The sequence below is a fragment of the Phocoena phocoena genome, chromosome X (assembly GCF_963924675.1).
Source record: "Phocoena phocoena chromosome X, mPhoPho1.1, whole genome shotgun sequence".
In the NCBI taxonomy this organism is placed as follows: Eukaryota; Metazoa; Chordata; class Mammalia; order Artiodactyla; family Phocoenidae; genus Phocoena; species Phocoena phocoena.
In genome coordinates this window covers 7,114,887-7,138,624 of record NC_089240.1, presented here as the reverse complement: position 1 = coordinate 7,138,624, position 23,738 = coordinate 7,114,887, and the positions used below count along the sequence as shown (strand labels likewise).

The 23,738-nt window shown below is 50.0% G+C and overlaps 1 protein-coding gene and 1 non-coding gene across 2 annotated transcripts in view; one reads left to right on the top strand and one right to left on the bottom strand.

Annotated features, from left to right (window-relative positions):
- The window catches only part of SHROOM2 (shroom family member 2), a 133,616-nt gene that overhangs the window by 9,796 nt on the left and 100,082 nt on the right, over positions 1-23,738 (bottom strand). The window contains exon 6 of the mRNA XM_065901039.1: positions 4,068-4,721. Coding sequence (XP_065757111.1) covers positions 4,068-4,721 — 654 coding nt within the window. The remainder of the gene's footprint in view (positions 1-4,067; positions 4,722-23,738) is intronic.
- Positions 19,125-19,197, top strand: TRNAG-UCC (transfer RNA glycine (anticodon UCC)). The gene has a single exon. It is a non-coding gene; the product is annotated as a tRNA-Gly (tRNA).

Sequence of the window (23,738 nt, the reverse complement as noted above, 5' to 3'; positions counted from 1 at the left end):
TGCAACAGACAGGCGTGTTTCCCAGAATTCTGTGTTTCTCGGAATTAGCGTCGGTGCGTCCGCCAGCGTCTCTCACAGCCGGGTTGCCTGCGTGGTCCTCGCGGTGGCCGGAGGACTCCTCTAGAAAAAGCGGCCGTGTTCTGAGCAGCTGTTGAGCGCCACCCGGTCCTGCTCCCGGTTGGAAGCGTCCTTGGACCCTCGTGCGCCCTGGGTCTCACCCCACCTGCCTTCCACTGCCCCACACTTCGAGCTGCCCTCCGCACGGCATTTCGTACCAGACAGAGAAGAATCCAGCAGCGAACATGGGACACGCTGCTCCTGCACTACCTTGAAAATGACCCATGCAGGCGTCCTTTTAAAAAAAAAAAAAAAAAAAAAAAAGTTTGTCGGTGAAAGCGGTGGAGGCACCTCGAGCAGCCACAGGGAAGAGAAAACGGAAAGGAACGGCCTGGTTGAGGCAATGGGGCTGCGTCAGGGGCCACCCGAAAGCCGGCTGGTGCCGGAGGATTCCCCGGACCAGGGCCGCTGGGACACAAATCCAAATACCCTTGAAGGACAAATTGGAGAAAGAGAGCCATCTGCTGGTAGCCAGGAGGGAAGGCAAAAGACAGGCCAAAATCCTACAACCCAAACCCCAACTTGTTCCTAACTCAGCGTAAAACCACTTCTATGGCCCGAATGGACGTAATCTTGTGGTGCACAAGGGGCATGACACAACACATTTCGGTTCTTTCCTTGTTGCTAAGGGTGGGGCACGCAGGCTACAATGAAATAACTTTTATTTTCTTCTCTCCTCCAGCAGAAACCACTGAGAGCAGAGGTGTTTTGTTTATTAATCTAGGTGGTCACATATAGTCCCTGTCGTGCCTTCTTAGTGAATAAATTTCTAAAGGCTGTCACTCTGTGCCAGCAGACATGCTGAACTTCCGAAGGAAAATTCTGGCATCTTAGTGAAGCAAGGACACACAAACAGGAACCCCTCTTCATTCCATCCCTTGCATTCCATGCGTAGAGACCCTCAACACCTGTTAGGGACTTCAAAGTCAGCCTGTATTTGCATCTCCCCCAGCCCCGATTCGTGGGGAAACTTAATTTCCAGTGAAGGAAACACGAGGTAAAAACAAAAACAGATCCTCCACAGGTTGTCCTATACTTTCCAACAAAGCGTCTCTTCCTGGTCATCTCTAAGCACAAATGATCTCTCCTCTTGAAACCTGAGCAGACGTTCACATTTAGGAAGTCTGATGAACTTCTACCTCAAAGTGAAGACAAAACACAGTGGACAAGACCTTACCGCAGCCAGACCGCATCCGTTCCTCATGGTAAGCCGGACCAGGAGGGATGGAGGATGCGGGCTGTGCCGGGGCTGGCCCCCTCTCCGTGCAGCGGCTCCTCCCAGAGCGCGGGCTCCGTCCAGGTGAGCCGCCGGCCACCCACAGGGGCCCAGCCCCCGGGCCAAGCAAGCAGTCCAACCCGCTGTGCTCACACACCCAGTCCCGAGGGAGCCCTCAGCCCACATGCCACCCTGGGTCTGATAAACCACAACTCCCACAAGGAGATTCTCCAACCACGAGATGCCCGAGGTGACCGCAAGACTGTCCGAACGACCCCGAAGCAGCCCCCCAAGCTCCATGCTCACACACGCTCCCAAACCCAGAAACCGGCCCCAGGAAATCTCCTAGGAACACTGCTGGGAGCAACGAAATCGCTCATCTTCACTCGCCTGTGCTGCTGGGCATTGTCTCCATGTTGTTGCAAACCAGCAAAACCCTCAAAATTTTACAAGTTTTTTCATAGTAAGCTTCCTGGCTTTACGACAGGAGTTGATGCATGTTTATTCAGAGTGAATGAGTACTCCGAAATTCCCCACAGGGTGGGAAGGCTGCACTTCCTTCCTCGCTGCATCCCTTCCGCGGCCTGGCACAAGGGAGGGCTCTGGACCTGCCTGCTGAATTCGGGAAGGCGTGTCTCAGGGACACAGGAGCTGCTCTGCACCCTGGCTGGTTCCCCAGCAGAGGTAACTGGAGGGAGGGACAGATGAACGCGGAGGGAGATGAGCGGGGCGGGTGGTGCTCAAGAAATCAGTCAGCACACGTGCAGACAAGAAGAGAGTCTCTGAGCTGTGCCCAAACACCAGGCAGCTTGCGAGGCCCCGGCCAGTGCGTTGCGCTCGCTGCCCGTTGGTGGTTGATGGTGGATATGGAGCCGGCCAGCACTCGGGTGGAGCGCCGGCCTCAGGTTCGCAGTGTATGTCAAGGGCATGCCACTCTCTCAGGCCCACGCTAACCGGTAACACCCGCTCTGGGGACGGGGACACCGAACTCCGTACATTATGAGCCACTTCCTCGGTAGGAGCTTCGTGGGTGGCGTGGCTACCGTCGGCTGCAGTGTGCTCCCTGAGGGGACACATACCGAGCTAGCTCTGCCCGCTGACCAGAATCGGGCGCTCTACGAGGGCTGGCACGGCGAGGGGCGAGACAACCTTCGCTGTCCCAAACGACACGTCGGATGGGAACAGAGCGGATGCCTGAAGACACCGGCACTCAGTACCATCAGCAAGCACTGCCGCTGGTTGTTGAAATCCCTCTCACACAAAAGACAGGGCGAGAAAACCCACACTCGCTCGGGACAAGAGAAAATGAAAACCACTCCCCACCTCCTGAAGTCTACAGACGTCATGAGCACTGAGCAAACACCTGAGCAAAGCCGTGGAGCCCGCTGTGCCCAAACCAGCTCCCGAGACTCGAGGGGCCCGGTCACCTTACCTACAGCGGTACCAATACACTCCACCAACCACACAAACTACTTCATTGCTTCTCCTCCCTTTCAGGGCTGAACAACATTGCCAACAGAAAGGAGCTCTAAGTGACACCTGCATTCTGAACGATGCAGAGCAGTGCCGGCCCGCAGGTGCAGCTGCATTTGGCCATGCCACGCATGGAGACCCAGGACGCTATCAGTACTGTTTCCTCTCTGCCAAGTTATCTTAAGGGTTAAAAAAAAAAAAAAAAAAAAAAAAAGTTCAAGACTCTACAGCGGGGAAATCCAGCAGAACTTTCCATGATGATGAAATCAGCCATAATCTGGGCTGTCCAGGGTGGTAGCCACTAGCCCCAGAGGGCACAACTGAGCAACGGGTTTCATTTCATTCTCATTAACTTATATCGCTATGGCCACGTGTGACTGGTAGCTACTATATCAGACAGTACTGATACGCAGGGCCAGCGAATTCTTTGCTGGGGGGCCGTCCTGGGCACTGTAGGATACTAAGCGGCACCCCTGGCCTCCGCCCAACAGATGCCAGGAGCCGAGGAACAAGCCCCACGCCCAGCAGCTGTGACGCCCAAAACGTCTGCAGACACGGCCCAGTGTCCTCCTGGGGGCCGCAATGCCACCACCCCCCGGCTGAGAACCAGTGCTCTAGAGAATGAGAAGAAAGTCCCCCCACCCCCTCTCTTTCTCAGTTCTTGACTGGTCCCTGCCTGACAGCATTCACCAATGGCTCAGTGGGCACAACCGACAATCCCAGGCCGGTAACTCTGAGAACAGCACCATGGGACGGGATCGAGTTTTCCTCTGCTTTAGTAAAAGGTACACACCACCTCAGCCTTTTCATATAAAAAGAACTAGAAAAAAAAGGCATGTGGAATCACTGGACATCATGAAAAACACCGATTTTGCTTGAAGGTCTCATGCTTAGGTTAAACTTGATTACAAACAGAACTCAGCTGGGAAAACCAGCCCCGCTGTGCAGAAGCCTGTAGGTAACGCAGTTATCAACCTGTCGGGCTTGGGAACAGGACCAGGGCACAGTCTACTCCCTCCTTTACCTCCCTCACCCCCGGTGGGGCAGGAAAGCCCCCAGCAAGTTGACAATCCAGCTGACCACTCGAGTGGTGGGTTCTCCCCCACGTCAGTCCCCAGGACCCACTTAAACTCCAGGACGGGGAGCCGGGAGCAAGGCGGCAGTGGTTCACCGCCCAGGAAAGGAGCGCTGAAAGCCTCCCACGGTGGAAGGGGGCCGGCAGAGGGGAAGAAGGCCTCAGGCCGCCGTCCAGAGACACTACCTGGTGGAATTATCATCCTGGACGAGCAGCGGGGGTTTGTCCGTCAGCTTCTGGGGCGCGAACTGAGGCGACGGGGAGCGCGAGGTCTCCATGGCGGAGGTCTGCAAAGGCCGGAACTTGGAAAGGAGTGGCGCCTCCCGCCGGGGCCAGCCTGCGCGCTCGTCTACATGCTGTCCGGCCGGCTCCCCCGCAGCCCGCGGGCCATCTGCCGCGGGCCGGGCGGCGTTCAGCTTCTCCGCCGGGGCGCCGGGGCTGCAGCGGGCAAGGGCCGGGCGGTCCGAGCACAAGCACACCTCCGGGGCCAGGGGGCGGGGCCTTCCGGGCGCGCCCAGGTGAGCAGCCGCAGGTGCGCCCGCCAAGGGCCTGGGCTCACGCCTGGGCGGCGGCGGCCTCTGTGGGGCGGGCCTCCGGGAGAGCGGGGCGGCGCTCAGGGGCCGGGGGTCCTGCCCCCGGGCGTGCGGGGCGGCAGGCCGGTCCGCGGGCGCGCGTTCCTCCGGGTATCTGTAATCGCAAGGAAGGGTCCCCGCCCGGCCACGGCCCTCCGGAGGCACCTCGGGAGCTTCCCGGGAGCCAGCTGGTTCAGAGACCTGGGATGGCTGCTGGGGGTCCCGCTGCGCTCCTGGACTGTCTTCTGCACACGGGGCATCTGCTTGTCTAGGGGAGAAAGGAAGAAAAATGAGCCAACGGTTCCAGTTAACATCTTCTCCCCAAACAGGACTACACCCATGTCTCCATAACCTCCTTCAGTCATGTTAAAGAATTCAATCCACATACGTTTGCCTGCGCCTGTCCCCGCTGCGATTCCTCACACAAGGCATCAACGCCAAACACACACTGGACATTCGCCAGTACGCTGGCGTGTCAAACCACAGGACAGGAGGTACGCACGTTACAGACACACACACGTGTACACACAGACTGCAATTTGGGGGCAAAATATAATTACACAAACATTTAAAAAAACAATGTGTGTAGAAATCCTCAAACTGTGACACTCAGAAATATTTACTTCATGTTGCAACAATATTTTCATGTGGCTTATTTCGGGAAATTGCCATATACAAAGGGACAGAACTTTCTAAGACAGGCAGCAAGTAAACTGATAAAGAACTTTAAAATCAGTAGTCTGTTATTAAATATAAGAAAAACAGAGACTGTTCGTTTTGGAAGCTGCAGTGCGACACTGATCTTTCCATACCCATCCATTTCCACATCCGTATCCATTTCTACCTTTCCCTGAAACGTACTTACATGCGCGCACGCACGCACACACACCTGCAAAACACATGCAGGCATGCTTCACATGCACGTATAGCTGTGCCGAAGCTAAAGCCTGTGGGCGTTATAATAACCATCAAACTCGCAACAAGTCAGCCGGCCATGCCTTTGCTGCTTTCGCTGACACACTCTCTTCCGACCTGACTAATAAAATGAGCCTCTGACTGACCTTTCCATTCACAGGAAGAGCTGTTCTCTGTTAAGACACCCTCAGAGCTGTTAAAGGAGACCCTAAAAAGGGCAGCAATCAGAGACCCAGTAGGTAGAGCACAAGTGCCAGTAAGAGATGTAACCTACTGCGAAACAAGTGGGATAGAAGACCTCCTCCCCACACACCCTGGCAACCCCTTGGGGCCCTGGAGGTGTGTCCTCCTCCCGGGACACGATACCAGGCCTGGGCATTACAGATGTCCCAACCCCATCCAGGCAGCTGTACTCAGAGTCAACTGCTCGTTGCATGTCTCTCTTGCTGTGTCCTCAGGAGAAAGGTCCCTTCCAGGTTCAATGGCTGGTCGAGAGTAGACCATGGACCACCCCCAACTCCCCTCCCTTCCCCCATCAGCCAGCTGGGGCCACACTCCCCACTGGCACTACCTCCAGCCCAGAGACAGCAGCTGGAAGGGCTCAGCATCTGGAAGAGGACAGAAGAGAGCCAGACCTGCTGGGACCCTAAAAGGGGGCAGGTTTGTTCTCTGCTTCCAAATTAAGACAATATTAACCCAGCTCGGGGAAGTTAGGTGTTGTTTATTTTTTTAATCTGTATTGGGCACACATTGATGAAAGAAATGCTAACTTACTGAGGTCTGGGGAAGTCATTCCGGCTTACACATAAGTTAACTTGAATTTTATGCTAACTTAAACAGCCTGTTTGTGGCCTAGCAAACATACACTGTACATCTGCATTAATTGTTAAAGAAAAGGGCGCACTGACCACAAGTAAAGAATGTCCATGTTAAAAATAAAGATTAACTGCTTCCGTTCCTGGAAAGCCCATGCGGGCGCTCCTTCAATGCTAAGACTCCCTCTCCCGGGTGCCAAGGCCACACTGACTCGCTGTGTACGTGCTGGTCTGTTTTGAAACTGTGAAGCAGTATATTCCTGACTTGTTTAACGTTCTTTGTTTTTGACAAGACATAAAGCTGTACCGAACGCCATGCTTCTTGGGAGCAGTTCCTCAGACTCATCTGGGAAGCAGGCTTCTCTGGGCTGTAGTCCTCAGTTTGGCTCAGATAAAACTCTTTTCTATTCCTGTTATAGATTGTTTATTGATTATTTTCATCGACAACATTAGAAGTTATCAAAATAACCCAAACAATGTAATGGATGCTTTAGAGAACAATACACAGCAGCTGTCTGGTTACAAAAGACAGAATGGCATTCAGGTGTCATCAAATGGACAACCGTGGGAGAAGTGTGCCTCACAGCTCAGATGCCCTGTCACACACTACTTCATCTGGCCTGCCGTGGAAAAGCAAACCTCGTGCCTCCCTTCCATTGAAACTATAGTGCCTCTTAAGACAGTAAAACCTAATTTATGACAATTCATGAACGCCTCCCCAATCTTTCACTTCAAAGAGTTGAGGAACACTTGAACTTTTTTGCTTACTATAAAACTCTTGAACTCTAGCATCCACAGACCCACACGAAAGCACCTGGTACCTATTAAATAAATAGCCACCACCTCATTAAAACGGAGAGTTAAATCAGCTACAATTTACTGCTAAAATCTAAGCGTCTTGGGCCATCTGGGTTCATATTTAATATGTTAATTTAAAAGGAACTCTAGGGACTTCCCTGGTGGCGCAGTGGTTAAGAATCCACCTGCCAATGCAGGGGACACGGGTTCGAGCCCTGGTCCGGTTAGATCCCACATGCCGCGGAGCAGCTAAGCCCCTGCGCCACAACTACTGAAATCCGCACGCCTAGAGCCCGTGCTCCACAACAAGAGAAGCCACGGCAATGAGAAGCCCGCGCACTGCAACCAAGAGTAGCCCCCCGCCGCCCCCGCCTAGCCACAACTAGAGACAGGCCGCGTGTAGCAATGAAGACACGATGCAGCCAAAAGTAAATTTAAAAAATAAAAATAAAAGGAGCTCTATCTGCAAAGTGCCTTAGACAGGACGCCCTAAGATCTACCCAGAGAAGGTAGAGGTCACACCTGTAGGAGCAAAGCCCCACTGAGAGCGGGGGCAGTGACTCAGGTGCCCCGGGCTCCTTCCTGCCTTACTAGCGCGGCAGCCTTCGCAGGACCCGAGGGCACTCTCTAAGTGAGGGCTGCCTGGTCACCTCTCATTGCAGGAGCACAGTTAGTGCCCTGGGGCCCACCCCACATCTAACTTCAGATGGCAATTTCTGGGCCAAGTTTGTCCTCCACCCCTGATTTTTTCTTGGCTTCCTCCCGAACTTGCAAAGTGAAAGCCATAAAAGCACGAATTGGTTCTTACTGTCCCAGCTGGTAAGAATTCAGGAAATCCAGCTCACAAAGAAAAAAGGTGGGAATTCGAGGTTCTACTGGGGTCATATTCCAACCTGTGTTTCTAATAGGTTCCAAGTGACTAGTTTGTACATAATATGGATAATGTGTGTGTGTTTACATATCACGTGTGTCACACGTGTGTCTGTGTGGTATCTGTGTGTATGCACGTATATCCCCTTCTATTGTATCTTCACGGATAATTAACGGTGACAGCAAGATCCAGACGTAAAGACCAAGAAAATACAATGAGTTAAGGACTCTGCACGGGCGAGTAAGCAACTAAGTATCTCCCTGCACGCACTCCTGGGTGGACCCAGGAGCGGGGAGTCAGCAGCGCAAAGGAGAACTGCAAAGGCAGCCGCGATATATGGCTTCGGGTGCCCATTCCCCCGTGGAACACACTCAGGACCTGTTACCAAGGAGAGAGCAGCTCCCAGGGCAGGGAGGACAGGCCGGCAGGTTCTCAGCGGCTCCGGGGGCTAGAGCCCAGCAGGCCGACTGGATGCTGTGAAGGACACGGGGAGGGGAAAGGTCCGCGACAGGACTGCAGAGGGAAACACAGCTAATCTGAAGGGGGAAGAGCGCAGGAAAGGTCACCTTCAACACTGCCCGGTAGTGCAAACACCCTGCGAGAGGACCCAAACCACTGTTAACAGCCCCAAAAAATGTAATCAGAAAAAAACAATTTATAAGTTATGTATCAAATGCTCTTGAAATCCCGTCAACACTGCTCTGATTCAAATCTCCACTGTTTTTTTTTTTTTTTGGTACGTGGGTCTCTCACTGTTGTGGCCTCTCCCGTTGTGGAGCACAGGCTCCGGACGCGCAGGCTCAGCGGCCACGGCTCACGGGCCCAGCCGCTCCGCGGCATGTGGGATCCTCCCGGATCGGGGCACGAACCCGTGTGCCCTGCATCGGCAGGCGGGCTCTCAACCACTGCGCCACCAGGGAAGCCCTCAAGTCTCCACTTCTGATCATGGTATGGAGAAGGCCAGCCCTGTGTCTACGCACAGGCTGCATCCCTGGGAGGCGGTGGCTGTTTCCAGATGCCACCTGTTCCTGACGAGCCCGTGGCGTCGCTGGGCTCCTTGTGTCCTCGGGTGCCAGTGTTCTGCTCCCTCCCGCCCCACCTTCCGCACAGCTGCCCTGCCGTCACACAGGCCCGCGGCTCCGCCAGCCCTGCGGTCTCCCGGCCTCCGGGTAGCCCCTAGCACAGGGCTGGTCACTCTCTCTGATGACTGTACTGCTCACTGGTCTCCACTCTCACCCTGGGGCTGTGAGCACCTCGACGGAGACAGGGAGCCAGGTTTTCTTCTCCAGGGCCTCGCGGGCCATCGTTAGCTACGTGCACTGGGTCACACCACGGCCTGGACGTCTGTTACACGCACAAATGCATTCGTGGCTTTCGGTCCCCGGGCAGAAAGGTAAGGAGGGAAGACGCACTTTTTTTCGGAGATGCAGGCAGCAGGGTTCACATGAGCTTGCATGTGAACATTCCCAACATAAGCAAGTGTTTCTGGATCTCCCTGGGGTCACTAAGTCAGCACACCTCTGTAAACAGGGTGAGCGATCATCCTGGCCAAAGAGGAGAGAAAAATTCCAACTCTTTGGACAACTTAACTCACACAGGCTCCTTCCCTCCCTTCCTAAGTACTTCTGGAATCAATGATCAGAAGAGGACACACGGCCAAGTGTGACTTGTGCCCACAGCTACGGCTGGAGGCTGTTACTCCTAACATGCTCTGGGGCCTGAGGCGGCTAGAGAGAACTAGGCCACGCCCGACTGGGGCTCCCTCGGGCACCCACTTGCAGGCGCAGAATCACTTACTAGCTATGTGCCGTCAGGCAAGTGACTGTGCCCCCACGGGGGTTCATTCCCTAACCTCCCCGGGTGAACCACAGGCCACATGGGTTCGCTGTGGGCGGGGGCAGAGGCAGACAAAGCCCCTGGTGTGGAAGGATGGGAGTGGGGCTTCCTACCAGCCATCGGATGCTGCACCTGGCACCCACCAGGAAGGGGCCGGCGTGCGGCCGAGCAGACCCCAAAGCAGGTCCCCGCGATACCGACACCCTGTGTACCTTCTCCCCACATCACGGCACAGCACAGGCCCCCGAGCGGGGAAGGGCATCCCAGCGGCAGCCCCCCACCCACCCCGGGGCATCTGTGGGTACGAAGGGCACCACCAGAACGCCGTGCAGTGGAACTGCCTCATTGCAACAACAGAGAGAGGGGGAGACAGAGAGAGCTTCCAGCGGATACCACCACTTAGACTGTACACATGGCCAGCACGCCACCAAGGTTAGCCATGGACCGGGCGGCTGGGTGCGCCGGGAAGTGTGCTTGAGAACGTGCTGCAGACCCAGGGTCCGGGGCCTGTGCTGTCTGCAGAGTGAAATTGCTGGTGAGACCCGAGGGGCTGCCTTCCAACAGAGACACGCTTCCACCAAGGACTTGAGTCACAGTCCCAGGTTCCTAGAAACTGCACGTCTGTTGGTTGCGGGTGTGAATCACGGTGATTTTGTGAAGTGTCGAACTGTTTGTTAACTATCAGGGACACTGGCGTGTTGGGATGTATCGGGCATCGCCACTCAGGTTGTCTGAAGCCGGAGGACCACCAGGCCTTAGCACAGGGCCAGGGGGCTGGGGGGACACGGGACACCCACACCATTCCATGTGCAGGTCTCCTGAAGGAGCCGCTGGTGTCGCCAGGGATCTTCCTGTCCCCCAAGCAATCCCCAGCAGCCACCCATCGCCTTGGGGAACTGCAGGCTCGTCTGTCTACACAGCACCCCATACAAGCCAAATGAGATGGGGGGCAAGACGTGGGAACCCAAGAGAGGCCATCAACCAGTTGACCAACCAATCCATTCATCAATGGACAGAAACACATGAGAGTCCGTTCAAACAGCACGGATGCCCTGGAATGACGGCGTTACCACTCTTCTCCCAGGAGACACCAGTTTTCCTTGGCATTTCCCACATGGGGAGCCCCCCAAGGGCACAGGCTGTCCGACTGTCCTTCTCTCTGTTTCCAGGCACAAAACCAACACTGACCAAATGAATGCACAGATATGCCAGTGAGAATGCAGGAGGACCATGTCCACAAGTTCAGCTCCCAATGTGTATCCTGGAGGACCACCTTCAGGGAAGACAGTAGCCTGAATCATGCTTCACTTACTCATTTTTCTTTTCTTTTTTTTTTGGCTGCATGGCGCAGCTTGTAGGACCTTAGTTCCCCGACCAGGGACTGAACGCCGGCCCTCGGCAGTGAGAGCGCAGAGTCCTAACCACTGGACCACCGGGGAAGTCCCCGGTCATCTCTTCCCTGCAACCTCTCCAGGGAAGCTTCCTCTGCACCAGCCCCCAAGCAGGCTCTCCCTTCCGCGATTCTAATGCCATGTGGGGAAAGCACTTACTTTACAAAACCAGATGAAATGTTACTCCTTCCGTGTCTTAACAGATGGATAAAAAGGTTTGCTGCTTCCTTTGGGTTTTATTTTTGCTTGCAGGAACTTGGATGGTAAGAGGAAAGAACTCGAATTAGAGAGACTGATGTCATTTGTGGTTAAGTGGGGAAGAACGGATGAAAAGACGCCACTCACACATGATCCAAAACCAAATGTGTAAAGGCACAGATGGCTGGTTTCCAGTAACAGAGAACACCTGGATCCAGAGATGATCACCTGGGACAGCCCCTCAAGTATCCAACGCTACGTTTTCAGAACATGTTTCGAGAATCTATTCCAGGCCTTTCTTACTTCTGTCGCTAGAGACCTTCATTCTTCGTCCCAAGATGTGACCCTTGGAAGTTTTGTTTTTGTTTTGACAGAAATCAGGCAAATCCCCTCTGCCAATCAAAGCTCCAGACCGGTTTCTGTTGCGAAATTATTTTTCGGAAGAATAGAATCATATCACCATAGACTAACGGAATAAAAATGCTATTTTCACGTGATTTTTTTTAGCCAAGTTTTCTTCTGCCTTTCTCTTACTTGCTTTGCTAAAAACATACATTACACACAGTCTTTTGGGCAAGCCTGACACCGATCTGAAATTTTCTTACAACTGGCCAAACTGATTGGATTAAGATGCCTGGAGAGGCGGGGCTGGCCATCGGCAATGCTGGGCCACCTGTCATAGGTGACAATTTGAGTGTGTGCCGTAAGCTGACTCGGCAATCAGGCGGGACACGATCTGTCTTGTGAAGCTGGAGGACAGAAGAGGGTCCTCAGGGATCCACAGTGACCTCACAGTCCCAGTGCGGAGCTGCTACCTCTTCAGATGGGCACTCAGACCCCTCGGCTCAGCTGTACACAAAAGGCAGCCAAGCCGGTCCCACACACTCAGCACCGGTCAACCAACAGCTGACCAGGAGGCACCTGAAGCACGGAACAAAACGCAAACCACAGGCAAGGGAGACAGTCAAAAGAAGCTCCATCTGCCTTTGACCCTACAGCCCCTGCTACGTCTACAGGAGACTACTGTATCCTGTTTGATAGTAAACCAGGCTGTCTAGAGAGCTAAGTGCATACATTAAAAAGTATCCCAGGGCTTCCCTGGTGGCGCAGTGGTTGAGAGTCCGCCTGCCGATGCGGGGGATGCGGGTTCGTGCCCCGGTCCCGGAAGATCCCACGTGCCGCGGAGCGGCTGGGCCCGTGAGCCACGGCCGCTGAGCCTGCGCGTCTGGAGCCTGTGCTCCGCGACGGGAGAGGCCACAACAGTGAGAGGCCCGCGTACCGCAAAAACAAACAAAGTATCCCAAACCCACAGAAAAGAACAGAGCAAACTGCAACAAACATCAGAGGCTTTACTACCCTCCCAGGAATAAAGTCACCCTTTCCGTGCTCGTTTCCAAAGTTTCCAGAAAGAAGAAAAAACAGATTGCTGCAGATACACAAGCCCTTGCCCTTCCCTCCCACCCAGAACCACCCCTGCCCTTACTGCGGAGAGCCGGGCAACATTTTTAGTTTTATTTTTTGGTTTTAAAGCAAGCTATCTATCTATCTATCTGTCTCTTCATGGCTGCACTGGGTCTTCGTTGCTGCATGTGGGCTTTCTTGAGTTGCGGCAGGCGGCAGCTACTCTTCGTTGTGGTGCGCGGGCTTCTCATCGCGGTGGTTTCTCTTGTTGCGGAGTGTGGGGTCTAGGCACACGGGCTTCAGTAGTTGTGGCACGTGGACTCGACAGTTGTGGCTCTCGGGCTCTAGAGAGCACAGGCTCAGTAGTTGTGGCGCACGGGCTTAGTGTCTCCGCGGCATGTGGGATCTTCCCGGACCAGGGATCAAACCCCTGTCCCCTGCCCGGCAGGCGGATTCTGAAACCACTGTGCCACGAGGGAAGTCCTAAAGTTTTCTAGGTAAGAAAATTTCCACTGAATGTGTGAGAGAGGTTATACAGGCAATCCCCAAGTATCCGACAATCATTTTGTATTCACAGCCAATCTTATTTCTTCAAACCAACCCCCCCTCCAACTCCTGTCGAGACTGTTCTGAAGAATGTAGATGATGGTTTTAGACACACGAATCTAAGCTCTCCTCAGACTTACTCCATCAGAAAGCCAGGCCTGGGCAGATGGAGGTAGGGACCGGGGAGGAAATGCTTGCCTGCAAATCTGTGTCTGACAGAACACCTCCCAGGCAATCTGGATGTCACGCCAGTGGTAGGAAGCTGTGCTTTATGGGACCTCCCTTCCCAACTTCCTTCTCTCTCACTTTTCTATCCACTTTGGGTATTAAAAGCTACTCCTGAAGTTTTCATCCTTGGCGTGGCATGTCTCTCCCCAACTAGATCATCATCATCTGAAAAAAAAACACAAAACGATGAGATACCCCTTGGTACCAAGCCTGCAGGGACCAACCCACAGTCGTGCACCAGGACAGGCTTCCCGAACCCTGGCCCAGGGGATTGGGCGCTTGGGCTGTAGTTTGCTGAGCCCTGGTCTAGAAATCAAGGAAGACAGTAATTTTTGCAAAATGCAAACACATGTCAGTGCTCACTTTGATACGCACCCTGCAGGCTATGACAAGAATGCTAGGGAAGGGATATCATTTACATGGGGGAGCATCTGGGGAGTTTTTTTAAAACAACGATTTTAATTACTTTTCTGCGCCCCCCTCCTTTTGAGCTGCTGGTAGGAGCAATGGTCCCTCGTGACCGTCCACCTGTGAACCAAGGGCACCTCCACAAACTGTCATTCAAAGTCGTGACGGTCCACAAAAAAGGGTGGGGAGGGGAATTCTGTGGTGGCCCAGGGGTTAGGACTCTGCACTTTCACTGCCACGGCTCCAGGTTCAATCCCTAGTTGGGGAACTAAGATCCTGCAAGCTGCACAGAGCAGCCAAAAAAATAATAATAATAACCCAAAATGACAAAAACAAAGTCATAAGAGTTAGAAGAAAAATCAGGTCTGGACAGTCACCGTGATGAATACTATTTTATTACGGCAGACATTTACCTTAGTAACCGTTTTAGGAACATCTAAGTTGTGTCATTTTTATTTAGCTTGTGTCATTTTTTATTAAGTGTGATCTACGGTTGATGAAAACGAAAAAGCTAAAAATGTTAGGGCCTAGGTAACAAACAACGTATGAATTTGGGTTCACCTTAATTCTTGTCCCTGACAGGTACACGCTCTTCTGAGCCACTTCGCTGTTTTAAAAATGCACGTTTGATTTCCCAGACAGGTAGCTATGGATGTAGGAGGTTTTCACATTCCATAACATTTCCACTTGCATTTTTCTCCACAGCCCATCCCACTTTTATCAAGGTATCAATTACATACCATAAAATTCACTGATTCGAGGTGTACCCGTTGGACGAGTTTGGGTAAATGTGCAGGGCTGTGCGTTCACCACCACAACCAAGCCTAAATACAATTCCACTGCCTAAGAAAGCTTCCTTTCGCTCTATGGCGGTCATTGCCTGAAATCCTTGTAAGTTACTCAGCACTCTTGTCTGCAGAGATGGCCGACTGCCTGCAGCAGATGTGAAGGATTCAAACTACAAGTCAAACCGTATTGCAGTTATAACGGGGAAACACCCCATTTCAACACATTAGAGCGTGACTCCATTTACAACATTCACAAGTTACATTTTCTGAAAGCAAAGCCATCTCGCGGTGACGTTTCCGGAATGTTCAAGCGTCCTGTGTGATAGATGACCGGTGATGGGCATGTCCAATCCTCCTGTCTCCTCTACTTCTTCAATTTTACAGACACGCACACATCTTAATTACAGTTAGCAGGGAAGGCAGATATGCTTAATTCTCTCCCCCTAAAATTTCCCGCCCTCCCACCCAAATCAAGGCCAGCCTGCCCGCTTTGATCTGCCAGGTTCCCTCACGTCCGCCCCAAACCACCTGCCACTCGCCAGTCACCCCCGTTCCTGCACATACACTTTGGACAAAGGCCCTTCCCCGCCCCACACAGTTGGGGCTCCCTTTTCTGCCGCGTGGACGCCGTTCCTATTCTTTAAGATCCAAATGAAGGGAAAGCTTTTTGCGATCAAGCGCTTCCCCGGCCTATTGCCAAAGATAAGCCTTTCTGCTCGTAAACCCCCGTAAGGGTTTAATCTCTATGGCTTTGTCCCTAAACTGTACTTGACGTGTATTATTTTAATTTAATATCAGTCCTCTTGGCTAGACTGACAGCACCCACTTCTGTCTTGTCTACCCTGTGTGTCCCGGGTCCTAACAGTGCCTGGCACAAAGCAGGTTTCAGCAAGGGCCCAGTACGGTAACAGGAAGGAAGGGGGGGGGGGCGGAGAAGGGGGAGGAAGGGAGGGAGGGGGGAGGGGGTGGGAGGGAAGGTACAGGACTAGAAGTCAAAGCAGGCAGACTGATTCTCTTGGGCCTTCTGACTACCCTACATCACAGCCATTTACACTGATGTTATGGACTGAATGTTTGTGTCCCCTGAAAATTCATGTTCTATCTTAACCCCCAACATGATGGTATCACATGGCTGGGAAATGATCAGGTTGTAAGGGTGGAGCCCTCGTGAGTGGCATTAGTGCCCGTATAAGAAGACACACAAGAGGGCTTGCTTCCCACCACGCTCCTGCTCTCCACCGTGTGAGGACACAGGAGGACGACGGCTGTCTGCCCACCAGGAAAGGGGTCTCTCCAGGAACTGAACTGGCCAGCACCTTGATCTTGGACTGTGAGAGATAAACGACCATTGCTGAAGTCACCTGGTCTGTGGTAATCTGTTATATATTATTCTCCATTACAGTAGAGGGTAAGCTCCTTCAAGGGAGGTGCTCTGTCTACCTGATACGACTTTGCAGGCTCCAGGGCACCTAACCACACGAACACAATCGGTAACCTGTAAGATATTGTACGATGTCACCCAAAGACCTGTCCATTGAGAATGCACTTCTTCTTCTGATCTGGAAACCAACCCACACCCTCAGGAGTCCAGCGTGTCGGAGCTGACGGGCCTGGGAGAGGACTCACGTTGCCCCCTCACCTCACCTGAGAGATGGGCAGCCCCGGCTCCGTCTCTGCTTGTGACGACCACGCTGCCCCGACTGCTACAGACACGGGTCCAACGGGCAGATTCCATTAGGGTGACTTGGTCATTAAGGGCAATTCGAACTAACTTGATTTTTCCATACAACAATGACCATCACAAAAATATTAACTGATAATTGAGAAGCCCGTGGCTCTTTTGAATGTTTATAGTTCTACGACATCTATTTATCTTATTTCAGCATACTTACACCCTCAATGATCAAATGTTTTGAGGTGACTTATCAAATGAAAACACAACAGGAGCATTAAAATGAACATAGAAACATCCCAACAAGAGATAATATCTTTTTAAAAAGTGGAAAGGCATAAGGGTGGAAAAGCATCACAAAGAGGCTTGTCATTAGGGTTTATGTGCCTCCAATGTGATTAGGGTATATGTGCCTCCAATGTGCTTAGGGTATATGTGCCTCAAATGTGACCCTGAGGTTCCTGCCACCCAGAGCAAAAAGGGAGGAGGTGAGTGGGGGTTATTGGGAAAGAGGGCACGTCTCTATTCTCTGGGGGAGACAAATCTAGTACCAACCTCCACCTACAGAGCTCCACACACCCGAGAAAGCACAGCATGCCCGCCTCACTGATGTCACGAGCCTAAGTGACCCGGCCGACCCCCTGAGCGAGGACTGCAGCGCCCATCTTTTGACTCCTGCTTCCACATGGCATCACCACGTTAGATGTTCATCAAACCCGCGGGTTCTTCTCCCAAGCAGTTTTATCTTCTCTGCAAAGCACTGCAGAGTATTTCAGATGGCAGTCTACACCTCACAAGGGATTCAGCCCATAGACCCCCGGGGTGGACACCCTTTCTGCAAACACTGAGCCGAGTGCACAGCCACCAGGAGCCAGCAGCCACCAGAATACAAACAGACTGCACAAAGCCACCTGGCAAGGGTGATGATGTGACAGTTAAAAACACTTGTATGGTTTAAAAGAAAATCTAACCACACCAGTCAGAATAGCCATCACGGCTCCCTGACTTCAGCCTATACTACAAAGCTACAGTAATCAAGACAGTATGGTACTGGCACAAAAACAGAAATATAGATCAACGGAACAGGATAGAAAGCCCAGAGATAAACACACGCACCTATGGTCACCTAACCTACGACAAAGGAGGCAAGGATATACAATGGAGAAAAGACAGCCTCTTCAATAAGTGGTGCTGGGAAAACTGGACAGCTACATGTAAAAGAATGAAATTAGAACACTCCCTAACACCATACACAAAAATAAACTCCAAATGGATTACAGACCTAAATGTAAGGCCAGACACCATGAAACTCTTAGAGGAAAACATAGGAAGAATACTCTTTGACAGAAATCACAGCAAGATCTTTTTTGACCCATCTCCTAGAGTAATGAAAATAAAAACAAAAGTAAACAAATGAGACCTAATGAAACTTTAAAGCTTTTGCACAGCAAAGGAAACCAGAAACAAAACGAAAAGACAACCCACGGAATGGGTTTGCAAACAAAATGACCAACAACCCACAGAAAATATCTGCAACCCACATAAAATCTTTGCAAACGAAGTGACCGACAAGGGATTAATCTCCAAAATATACAAACAGCTCATGCAGTTTAATATCAAAAAAACGAACAACCCAATCAAAAAGTAGGCGGAAGACCTAAATAGACATTTCTCCAAAGAAGACATACAGATGGTCAAGAGGCACATGAAAAGCTGCTCAGCATCGCTGATGACCAGAGAAATGCAAATCAAAACTACAACGAGGTATCACCTCACACCGGTCAGAATGGCCATCGTCAAAATATCTACAAACAATAAATGCTGGAGAGGGTGTGGAGAAAAGGGAACCCTCCTGCACTGTTGGTGGGAATGCAAATTGATACAGCCACTATGGAGAACAGTATGGAGGTTCCTTAAAAAACTAAAAATAGAGCTACCGTACGATCCAGCAATCCCACTCCTGGGCGTATATCTAGAGAAAACCGTAATTCGAAAAGATACATGGCACACGAATGTTCACTGCAGCACTCTTTACAATAGCCAGGTCATGGAACCAACCTAAATGCCCATCGACAGACGAATGGATAAAGAAGATGTGGTACATACATACAATGGAATATTACTCAGCCATAAAAAGGAATGAAATTGGGTCATTTGTATAGAGATGCGGATGGACCTAGAGACTGTCACACAGAGTGAAGTCAGAAAGAGAAAGACAAATATCGTATATTAATGCATATATTTGGAATCTATAAAAATGGTACAGATGAACCTATTTGCAAAGCAGAAATAGGGACACAGAAGTAGAGAACAAATGTACGGACACCAAGCGGGGGAAAGGGAGGTGGGATGAATTGGGAGATTGGGATTGACATATATACAGTACTATGTATAAAATAGATAATTAATGAGAACCTGCTGTATAGCACAGGAAACTCTACTCAATGCTCTGTGGTGACCTAAATGGGAAGGAAATCCAAAACAGAGGGGATATATGTACACATATAGCTGATTTACTTTGCTGTACAGCAGAAACTAACACAACATTGTAAAGCAACTATACCCCAATTAAGGGAGGAAAAAAACCCAAACACTTGTACGGTTTGGGAAAAAAAAAAAAACAAAAAACTAACCACACCAGTCAGAATGGCCACCATCAAAAAGTCTACAAATAATAAATGCTGGAGAGGGTGTGGAGAAAAGGGAACCCTCCTGCACTGTTGGTGGGAATGTAAGTTGGTGCAGCCACTACAGAGAACAGTGTGGAGGTTCCTTAAAAAATTAAAAATACAGCTGCTGGGAATTCCCTGGTGGTCCAGTGGTTAGGACTCTGCGCTTCCACTGCAGGCGGCCCAGGTTCAATCCCTGGTCGGGGAACTAAGATCCTGCAAGCCATGCGGCATGGCCGAAAAAAAAAAAAGAAAGAGCTACCATATGATTCAGCAATCCCACTCCTGGGCATATGTCCAGAAAAGAGGAAAACTCTAATTCGAAAAGACACATGCACCCCAGCGTTCACAGCAGCGTTATTTACAATAGCCAAGGCATGGAAGCAACCTAAATGCCCATCGACAGACGAATGGATAAAGAAGATGTGGGGTATACATATACACTGGAATATTATTCAGCCATAAATAACAATGAAATATTGCCATTTGCAGCAACATGGATGGACTTAGAGATTATCATACTAAGTCAGACAGAGAAAGACAAATACCATGTGATATCTCTTAATATGCGGAATCTAAAAAATGATACAAACGAACTTACTTACAAAACAGAAGCGGACTCACAGACATAGAAAACAAACTTATGGTTACCAAAGGGGAAAGGGAGGGGAGGGATAAATTCGGAGTTTGGGATGAACAGATATACACTGCTATAAATAAAATAGACAAACAACAAGGACCTACTGTACAGCATAGGGAACTATATTCAATATCTTGTAATAACCTATAATGGAAAAGAATCTGAAAAAGAATACATATACATGTATAACTGAATCACTTTGCTGTACACCTAAAACACTGTAAATCAACTATACGTCAATTAAAAAAAAAAAATCTAACCCTAACCAACCATTAGTGTTTGAAAAGCACACAACACACCTCGGGCATCTATTTGCAACGTAAGGAACAGTGATCAAGGAAGGCCCCACTGTCAGCAGGAAGACACAGAAAACGTGAACAGTAATGCACACGAGAAAAAATACAAATGGCTCGATAAGAACACACAAAGAAGTTCAACTTTACTAGTCACCAGGGAAATGCTGGTTAAAAATGAAATCGTTTTGCCTACCAAGTCACAGAATTTTAAAAATGTCTAACATGGACAAGGTTTCGGGAGAAGCAGGACGGGCCTAGGCTGTTGGTGGTGGGCTATGAAAGGGACCCACCTTATGGAGGGCAACTTGGGGGTGTTTTCCAAAAGACTGCCTGGCAATTCCTAGAATGTTCTCCTAAGGAAATGAGCGTGTAAGACCACAAATACTTCACTACATATGTCCGCCGTGGTATCACTTCCCACTGTGAAAGACTGGGAACATCCCTACAAGCCCATGGTGTTCCTACTGGGCTACCATATCTTAGAATGCCAGGCACCACATACATACAAGGGGAGAAAAAGCTGTTCATACACAGTACGTATCGTGAGATCACATGTGTATCAATGAACATTTGTGCTGAAAAAGGACACAAAGTGGGTACAGCGGTCTCTCTGGACGGTGAGGTTGAGGGCAATTTTTAATGTCTTCATTCTGCTTTCCGGAATTTCCATGTGTTTTTAATAAAACTGTTCTACTTAGTAAAACAGATTTCTTAAAGAAGGAAATGTTATTAAAGACGATATACCACACACCCTAGAAGGCTGTAACCACACATAAGTATAAATCCTAGCTCTCAGAAACATACAACAAGCTTATGAAATAAGGGGCCATTTTTTACTTCTGGGAAACTGTGGTAAAAGAGATTAAAACATACTTAGAATAGCATAGGATCTCCGTAAATTAAGGGAAAACCATCTGCTTTAAGCGTGTCCTTTTAGCACAATGCACGTGACCCAAAATTCTGAAAATACCATCTCAGAATACTGCATGATTTTTACTCAGCTGAACCATGTTTAGAAATGATTATTTACTCAATAGGCTCCAGGTATTTACTGTACATGAAAATTTACTTTATTCCTATAGAATGTCTATAATACATTTATGTGCGCATGTGTATATATACACATACTTGCATGCTCATGTGTATACATATACATGCAGGTGTATACACATATCTGCGGGTGTGTGTGTCTGTATAAATGTTTAATACCCTCATAGAACTGCTGTTTTTTTTTCTTTCTTGCTGTACGCGGGCCTCTCACTGTTGTGGCCTCTCCCGTTGCGGAGCACAGGCTCCGGACGCGCAGGCTCAGAGGCCATGGCTCCCGGGCCCAGCCGCTCCGCGGCATGTGGGATCTTCCCGGACCGGGGCACGAACCCGTGTCCCCTGCATTGGCAGGCGGACTCTCAACCGCTGTGCCACCAGGGAAGCCCCTAGTTATTCTATTTTTAATGGCCTCCAAATATGTGTAAGCGCCCACTGGCTGGACTTTTTAACAAAGTCATTAAATACCACATGGTATGTAAGCTGTACCTGGGAGAACTTCGTCTGGTAGCAGCTGACTTCACCACAGAACACCTAAGTGGGTGTGCTGTCAGTGACACTGCCATTGCATCAAGAAACCCCTGCAGAAAAAAAAGAAAAGAAAAAAAGAAACCCCTGCAGGCAGAAAAATCAAGTCTGCTGCAGAGCTCATTTATTGACATACGGATCTCAAAGATACTACACACATGTGTGTATCTCATATATGTCTTCACTCACATGAATGTTGGTAGCAAATGAATACAACAATACAACCCACTGGCCTGGATGTGTCATTTAAGGGGAATCTGAGTCCCTGGCTTCTCTCCCCGAGAATCAAAAATGATGATAGCTGAAAGCGTCCTCAGAAATCATTTCATCCAAACTTCCTATTTCGTGGATGAAGAAACAGGGGGTCACGTCCACGCAGGCTTGGGACCTGAGTCCACAGTTTCTCAGCCTGGTTAAGAGGTCTTTGTATTACACCACTGCCTCGGAAACCCACACTGGAACCCCTTCTCACTGCACTGTTGGTGCACTGGCCCTGGGATGTGACAGCTAATAACAGAAGAGGTTTGGCATCTTACACAGGTCTATATGCAGGCTGTGCCCATCTGGAGAACCTTCCAACATCCGAGGTGGTAGGACTTAGCAGGAACCCACCAGATTAAAGAACAGCCATACTGCATGCAAGGGCTCTCCATTAAGAAGCTGTGTGAATCCAGTTACTGAAGCCCCAGTTTGCTTATCGTAAAGTGAACATGGTACCCATGTTGTGAGGTCCAAGATATACAGGCGAGAAGCCCTTCTGAACCTTAAGTAATGAATACAAAGGATTCTGCAAGTCTTTTTTCAAAGTCAAAAAACTAAATAACTTTAGGATCTCTTCAGACATCCAGGGATGTCTGCAAGCCTCACAGAAATGACTTATCTAACCTGTTGGAGGGAAAGCCTGCTAGAACACACGAGTGTCTGCTGACCGGGGAGAGATGGGCCGATCCGGTGGACACAAAACACCACCTCTTGTTTCTACTGCTTCCCCACCTAGACCTTCCTAAATTTTAATGCACACAAGAGGCCAAGAATTCAAGGGAGTGAGAGTAAAGCAAATGCATTCTACAGGCCACAAGAAGTATTAGCTTCCGCAACCTCCAAAACCCAAAGGCGGCTGGGGGAGCAGCTGGTTCACGCCAAACACGCAGCCCTCAGCACACATTTACAGGGTTGTCTGTCACCCCAGCTGGGCAGGAGAAGCCTTACCTGACCTGCACGGTCAGCACCAATATGCATGGTGATTTCTAATACTCCTTTTATTAATGGCTTTCCTGTGTTTTGCTCGTTCATGCATTCATGAATGAAAATACCCCTGCAAATATTTTTCCCTAAGTGGTATATGTTTGTGGGCGTGTGTGTGAGAGAGACAGAGGGAGAAAGTGTGAAGTGCTTTTTCCACTCTGCTTGACAAAAAGCTGCACAGAGATGTCCAGTTTCCTACCAGCCATCAAATACTTCTCTGCAACATAATCATAAAAAATATTTATAATATACGCCCTCAAAGATTCTGCTCTGCAAGGAAAAGAAATATGTCAACCATTCATCAAACCTGTCCCTGATCTTCAGTTATTTTACGACGTGTTAAAATATCATTTTCCATGCCTTCATTGTGTAAGTCTTCAAACAATGTATACGACAGCAGGTTCTTTCATTATAAATGCTGTCAGGTAGATGTCTGAAAACCTTTCTTCAAACCCCTCTGCCTCTTTACGTTTCACCTAAGCACGACCACTAAGTCATTTCAAGATTGACTCCTACCCACGTGAGTCAGTCAGTGCAGACCCGAACTGTGTGTGAGCGTCTGTGTACCACATACATGCAGCCGTTTCCCTGTGAAAATGGCACACTCCCGCCACACACACAAAAGCCTGCTTTAGTGAAGCAAAACAATTTCAGTCGTTTAGAAATATGGCCAAAATTAATAACTTGTTTTATTTATCACAATATAAAAGGCAAAAAAAAAAAAAAACCCAAAACCCCACAGCACATGTACAGTAAACCCCGTAAGAAATGCTGCCTTTAAATTGTCACGACTGCAGAGCAAAAGCTGCAAAATGCTCGGAACCACCCCGTGCCGTCTTCTCCATTTGCATTTTTTCATTGCCATCAGCAGGCGATGAGTGAATTTACCCACCAAGCATCTTTTTCACGACTCAACATGCACACCTGATTTCCCTGCCTTTTTCATTCTGATGTGGCTGACTCACCATTTCCTTTCTACATCCACAGCCAAAGCCT